This window comes from Melanerpes formicivorus, unplaced genomic scaffold, assembly GCF_026170545.1.
Source record: "Melanerpes formicivorus ecotype bairdi unplaced genomic scaffold, bMelFor1.0.p_v2 SCAF_24, whole genome shotgun sequence".
Taxonomy (NCBI): domain Eukaryota; kingdom Metazoa; phylum Chordata; class Aves; order Piciformes; family Picidae; genus Melanerpes; species Melanerpes formicivorus.
Genome location: NW_027142376.1, coordinates 8,917,912 through 8,925,146, shown reverse-complemented (window position 1 = coordinate 8,925,146; position 7,235 = coordinate 8,917,912). Strand labels below are relative to the sequence as shown.

At 51.9% G+C, this 7,235-nt stretch overlaps 1 protein-coding gene across 1 annotated transcript; it reads left to right on the top strand.

Moving 5' to 3' along the window:
- The first annotated feature begins 4,430 nt into the window (after nucleotides 1-4,430).
- TMEM158 (transmembrane protein 158) lies at nucleotides 4,431-6,212 on the top strand. Its single transcript, XM_068152823.1, has one exon. The coding sequence runs from the start codon at nucleotides 4,583-4,585 to the stop codon at nucleotides 5,579-5,581; it is 999 nt and encodes a 332-aa protein (XP_068008924.1). The 5' UTR covers nucleotides 4,431-4,582; the 3' UTR covers nucleotides 5,582-6,212.
- Nucleotides 6,213-7,235: the final 1,023 nt, after the last annotated feature.

Here is a 7,235-nt window from a genome sequence, read left to right as displayed (position 1 = left end):
GCTCTGCTGGAGCCAGTATCTGCTGCCGTTGGCAATGCATGTCAAAGGACAACATGTCTCTGCTGAGATAGGGCTGGGGATGTCTCTGGAGAGATTATGCCCTTACTCTCAGCCTGCTTGCCAACCAGCTGGCTCTTCCCTTTGTCTTGGCTTCTGATATTCATAAAAGGAGCTGCACAAATCCTGCCTTGTTCTGTACAGCACATGGTCTCTCTTCTCTGCAGACAAATCTTTCTGACATGGTATAGCAGTGGCAGGCCACTTAGTCCAACAAGCTTCTGCTCTCCATTTCAGAAGCTTCGATGGCCTTTAAGTGCCGCATCACAAATAACTTCTGACAGATCCACAAGAATGCCAAGCAAGAAGGAGAGTGAAGGTCCAGGTCACTGTGCTCACAATCAAAGCCACATGTCAAAGGCCCACCCAGCAACCCACTGATTATCAATGACTCTAGAAAGAACCACTGTGCAGCCACCACACGTGCAGCTCTCTTCCTCACCCTCCTCTGAGATCTTCCCCCCACAACAGCCATTACCCAACCGACCTTCTAAATGATATCACAGAAATGTTTCTCCTCAGCAGGGAGTAAGCATTTCTCTCAGAATGATCTCCAGGATGATTGGATCCTACTCCTTTCACAGAACTGAAGCTGCTCTTTTCTGCAAGGAGTCAAGTACCAGCTTCTTCCGCCTGACCCTGCCTCACTCTTCAGCTGTTGACTGTGAAATCCTCCTTGTTTACCTGGCACTTTGACAGCGATCAGTATCACATCGCTGTGCTTCCTCACTCCTAACATCCTTCTCCCTGGAACTGACAGTAGGAGTCTTTCCACAGACAAACATCTCTGTGGTCATTTATCTCTGCTACTTCTCCATCTTCTCTCACATGCAATTCCTTTCAGAAATGACAACTCCAAAGCACACCCTCTGTCAAAACAAAAGTTGCAGAGTTTTCCCCTTTCCTCAGTGCAGATCAACACAAGTTTGCCAAATTGAGAAACCCTGCTTGAGGATCACGAGCTTCTGATGCCAATGTAATTAGGGATTTCCTTCTGGAATCTGTACCTGCTTAGGGTCACTTTCCATCAGCTGCACTGAGACTTAAGGCTCTAAGCCAGCACCCTCATGAGATACAACTTTAACGGCACTGGGGCAGAAAAGCTTATTCTTGATTTCATCTTACTAGAAGTATTTCACAAACATTACTTCAAGAAAAATGTTTAACTGTCATTAAATCAACTCCCAAAGACTGTGGTTGTCCTTTACCATTAGTCTTCATCCTCCCAGCAGCTCTGCAGCCTGTCTCATGAAACTCCTACTGTCTTGTTAGCTCATTATTCCCTTCTAAAATTTCATCACTATAGCCCACTTCACACCTCCTCTATCACACTGAGGAATGCTGCCCTGACCTCTGGTGCATATTCAGTTCTGGTTGCACCTATAGAATCAAACCTGCAAAACCTACATCCTGATCTGCCTGTGACTGTGGATCACCTTTGGCTGGCCTTCAGTTCCTTCATGCTTCTGTCTCTCCAGACATAAAACTACTTTGTTCTTTGAGATTTATGGCTGGAAAATCACAGAAGAGAGTCCTGCACTAATTCTACTTACAAAGAGTTTTCAAGTGTGCTGCAACGTCTCTGAAGGACTAAATCCATGCAGAGATTAATTACATCTGATAGACCTATAAATGAAATATCTCTAAAGGGCCCTGCTGGACAGTGGCTATCAACCCATGATCTAACACACTTTCTTCTTTTTCTTCCCACTTGCTCCATTATCCCTAACGAAGAGGAATAGACATGAAGCACTCATACATCTCAAACCTGAAATGAATTGCACTCTTTTTAGTTCTTTGCTGTGGTAGCCTAAATGATGCTCAGTGCATTTAACCTTCCCCTGGCAGGTTATCCTTCCTCGCAGCAAGAGAAACTTAGCTCAGCTCTCCCGCCTCAAACTTCTTCACAAACAGTCCTGACTGCATTCAGCTGGGTGCTGGAAATGGAGACTGAAAGAACTGAAGCTCTGCCTGAGAACATTTGCCACCCACATACTGCAACAGTGTTCAAGAGCTAAATCTTATTTATGAGGCTGAGTTTCATTTCCAGTTCTTTGTGCCAAAATCCCAAAGCGATGTAATCTGTGCACGAGTGGTTGCACAGATTGAACATTGTTTCCCACACAGTAGCCCTCTATTAAGTTGGTTTGGGGTCTACAGGTATTCTACAACAGAAAAACTTCTAGCCACACGTGTGGAACTGTAGATATGACCAAAGACATCCACACAGAGACACATTCAAGGGACAATAAAAAGTACTAGAGAATTTAAAACTCAGCCAGGCTATAGGCACCTGGTAGACAACACCATTTGGGCTATTTTGAGGCTGAACACAGGTCCACTGGAGTGCTCAAGTCTCTGAATAGAAGGCAAGCAACTCCTAGTTTTGTCAGGATACATGTGGGCACTGGTTTTGAAACAAAACTGCTTCCCTGCCTTCATTCAAGCTGGGCTATAGCGCATCAAACATTTACTCACTACCCTCACTCATCTGCAAGACCTGAGAGCGGCATTACGGTAACATGTCCATGTGTCACTTTGGCACTGGGCTCTGTCCCCACCTGACATGAGACCAATGCCAATCTCAGGTGAACACCTTATGGTGCTCATTTTACACATATTGTCCCATGCTGGGAAAGCCAAGTTTTGTGTTTGTGTCTCCCCTCTGCCAAAAAAAGAGAGCTGCAAAAGCAAAGAAGAAAGTCTCCGCTCTGGATGCTTGCCAATGAAATGTAACTGTGCTATTTTCTGCCAAGGTACAAGCTAAGAAATGTTCATCGTTTGTGAGTTGAACTGCAACACAGCAAGAGTGTCAAGACTAATTCTACAGCTAGTACAGGGCCACGAAGCACAAGACAAAAATCTGTTGGAGTGGGTCCACAGGTTCTTCTGTGAAGAAAGGCTGAGAGAGGTTGGGGTTGTTCATCCTGGAGATGGTTCTAGGGAGACTTCACTGCAGCTCTTCAGTATTTAAAAGGGGGCGTAAAAGAAAGAAAGATAGGGGCAGTCTTTTTAGCAGGACCTGCTGTAACAGGACAAGGGGTGATGATTTGAAACTAAAAGAGGGAAAGTTTAGCCCAAATATATTTACAATGAGGATGGTGAACACTGTGTGCTGAGTTCCACTAAGATAAATTTCTTAAAAGAAACAGGGAGGGGGCACAGCCAGGATGGCTGAAGCAGCCAGTGGGGTGTTTCATACCATACAAACATCATGCCTGCTGTATAAAGGGTGCAGGGGAAGCTGGCCTGGCAGGTTTTGGTATGTGGTGTTGCTGGCTGAGATTGTTCCATTTTATATCACTTGCTTTATATATTACACCATTAGTATTATTGTTAGTTCTGTTCATTCTTTGTGTTGATCTGTTAAACTCTTCTTATCTCAACCCACAGGACTTTGCATTTTGCTCCTGGTTTTCCTTCCTCTCCCACCCATGGTTGAGGGGCTACTCTGTGAGCATTTATTTGGGGTTCAGCTGCTGGTTGGGCCTAAACCATGGCACACTAGCACAAGTTGCCCAGATCAGTGGTAGATGGAAACATTCAAGGCTAGGCTGCATGGGTCTGAGCAACTTAATCTAGCTGATGATGTCCCGGCTCACTACAGGGAGATAGGACTAGGAGACCTTTAAATGCCCCTTCCAACCCAACCACTACGATCCTGTCATTCTACGAAACAAGCCGAGTTGTATGACTGGATTACGAACTACAGTGCTTAGAAATCAGCCTTTTGAATAACGCAGCCAGGTCTCATTAACACCGCACACGAAATAAGCTTCCAGGTTTCGATCTTTGCTACAGGGACCACCCGCACCCGCCTGTGAGCTGCCCTGCGCCTCAGCCCAGGCCCGGCTGCGGACACCGGGCTGCGGGAGCCGGTCCCGGGGCCGAGCCCGGACTTGACGAGCACGGCTGAAAGGTGCCAGCCACTGCACGCTGCCCGACAGTTCAAACTCCCTTTCCCCTCCTATGAAGTCGAAACCAAAGTGTACGCAGCCGCTTCCGGGATGCTCTTCCCCATAGCCCCCCAGCCGCTGTCCCTCGCCCCTGACCCCCGAGAAGGGAGGGAGGGCAAAGCAGCTCCCGCAAACGCAGTGGTGAAGCTGGGAACCTTCGGTTCTATACCCCAGGGGAAGAGCGGGGAGAACCGGCGCGGTGGCGCCGGGCAGTCGCCGCAAGCTGGTAGAGGTGCCGCTTCCGCCCGCCGCTGCCCTGGGGGCGGCCGGGCGGTGAAGCTCCCGGGCAGCACCTCAGGGCGCGGCTCCTCCTGCCTGGGCGCCGCCGGTCCGGGGGCGCGGAGGCGGGGAAGGGGAGAGCCGCTGCCGTCACCGAGATTCGCGGCTCTCTCGCCTCGCCGCCGCGGCAGCCCCAGCCCCGCTCCCACCCCCTCGCCTGCCCCCACCCTCCTTGCCTGCCTCTCGGCGAGAGCAGTGTGTGCGTCCCTTCGCAGATGGCAGCTCGCAGCGCCATGCAGCTTCCCGTTCCTCCTCCTCCTCTCCCTCCTCTCCGGCTCTAAGTTAATGCCATGCTGCCGCTGCTCCTCCCGGCACTGCTGGCCGCCTGCCTGCCTCCCTGCCAGGGCTGGAGCCCCTCGGCGTCTGCCGGCGGGCAGGAGGAGCAGGAGCAAGAGCTCTTCTTGCCCCCTGTCAACTCCTCCTCCCGCTCCTTGGCCAGCCTCGAGATGGACCTCGACGGGGCTGTGGAAGGGGGTGTCGATGGGGCTGTAGACGAGGCTGTCGATGGGGCTGTAAGCAAGGAGGAAGGCAGCACCTCCATCCCGGGCACGCCGGTCGCCCCTAGCCAAGAGCCTTTTTCTTCTGCTCCCACCTCCTCCGGGCAGCAGCAACAACAGCAGCAGCGTCCACAGCCGCAGCCCGCCGAGGACCCTCACTGCAATATCAGCGTGCAGCGGCAGATGCTGAGCTCGCTGCTGGTACGCTGGAGCCGCCCGTTGGGGATCCAGTGCGACCTCCTGCTCTTCTCCACCAACAGCCACGGGCGGGCTTTCTTCTCCGCTGCCTTCCACCGCGTGGGGCCGCCGCTGCTCATCGAGCACCTGGGGCTGGCGGCCGGCGGTGCCCAGCAAGACCTGCGCCTCTGCGTGGGCTGCAGCTGGGTACGGGGTCGACGGGTCGGCCGCCTGCGGGGCACCGCGCCCCAGCCCGCCGCCGCCGCGTCCGCAGCCGCCGCGTCCTCCTCCGCCTCCTCCTCTCTTTCTTACCCGGCGGCGGCGGAGCCCGGCCAGTACTGGCTGCAAGGGGAACCGCTGAATTTCTGCTGCCTGGATTTCAGTCTGGAGGAGCTGAAGGGGGAGCCGGGCTGGCGGATGAACCGCAAGCCCATCGAGTCTACCTTGGTGGCTTGTTTCATGACTTTGGTCATCATCGTGTGGAGCGTGGCCGCCCTCATCTGGCCGGTGCCCATCATCGCCGGCTTCCTGCCCAACGGCATGGAGCAGCGCCGCGGTACCACGGCCGCCACCACCACCGCCGCCGCGGCCGCCGCGGCCGCCGCCGCCAAGTAGCCTCTCCCGGTGACTCTCCCTTCTTTTCGTCGTGTGGTGTGAAGGGACGTGGGGCGGCCACCTCCCGCCCGGCCGGACTCTGTTGTCGTGGTTTTCCCTTGTTTAAAGCGTGTGACGGGTGCGCGGCGGGACGGCGGCGGCTCGGCCGTGGGGCCGTGGGGTGCGGGAGTTTGCTTCGGGGTCCGACCCGCCCCGAGAGCCTGGCCCGCAACCGCCGGAGACGACCAAATCCTGTGTGCTCGTTTTATATCTTTAATACCTGTTTTAAACGAACGTTTTCGTAAAAAAGATGAAAAGACCAAACACAAAAGAAAAAGCCTTCCCCGATCCCGACTGAACGCAGGAAATAAAGACCCTGCCATCCAGCCGCATTTGTGGTAGTTCAAGGAGTAGCTTTTTTTGCATATGAGAGCAGTTCGAGCGGGGTTTTTTTCCCCTTTTCTCTACAGAAAGGGCCCTTTCTGTTTGGCAGAATCAAGAAGTGATGGAGTGTATATATATATATATGTTGTTCTTGCCGGAGCTGAACTTTATGGAACCTTTCCCATTGTATTTCCCAGCTGAGATAGTCTGTGTTTATTATTGTAGCTCTGCGTTACTTGGCTTTTAATACAGAGGTTTTCTTTTTGGAGCCACCATTGCCTTTTGTTGGTCTGTTTCCACGAGGTTTGGCCATCCACAAGCAGTAGTGAACCTCCTCTTTCCCCACGAGATGATGTTACCAGGGTTGGTGGTGGGATAAGGGAAATCCCATTCTGTGTGGTGTTTGCCCTCGATTTAGATCTGTGTGCCTACAGCAGGGCTGGTGGGGTGGGATGAGATGAGAAGCAATTCCCACAGAGCCACAGACAACGGCTTGCTCCTGGTTTTGAGGTCGGGTGGTTTCAGTTCTGGGAAAATAAGGCCCACTTTTGGAGATGTGTTAAAAGCAGAGTGGGGGCAAGTCCCCGACTTCCAGAAAATGCATTACTCAAAGCTGACTCCAAGGTGGTATATTTGTTGGAGACATGGTAGTAATGCATCTCTTTTGCATCTCCCACAGGATCTGTGGGGTGCAGAGAAGGCAGCAGCTGCAGATCCAGGACTAGATTATGGCTGCCACTGTGCAAGCATGCCAAGAAAAAAAGGATTTGCAAGGTCTCGTCTTTCTTGTTCGAGCAGACAGCTACATAGCCTAAGACACTGTTAAAATCATAGAATGGTCTTGGGTTGGAAGGGACCTCTGAAGGTTATCTAGTCCAACTCCCCTGCAGTCAGCAGGGACATCCTCCACTAGATCAGGCTGCCCTGAGCCCTGTCGAGTCTCACTGCCAGGAATGGGGCCCCAGCCACCTCCCCAGGCCACCTGTTCCAGTGTTCCACCACCCTCGTGGTAAAGAACTTGTGTACTTCCATCTGTTTAGCCTTATAAGAAGTTGTTCAATTTGCCTGAGACCTCTGGAGTTCTAAAACCAAAACATGAGCTAAGTGATAAAGATTTGCAATAGGAACTCTTGTTCCTTTGTCAGCATCAATGTATTTATAATTTGTTAGGAACACATGGACTCACTCAAGGCTCCTTTGGTGCATTTGTAATGATGTTTCCTTCCCTATGGTTTGGTAGAAATGACTGGATGAAAAGTTTGGAAGGATTAAATTGTTAGGATTCCTATTT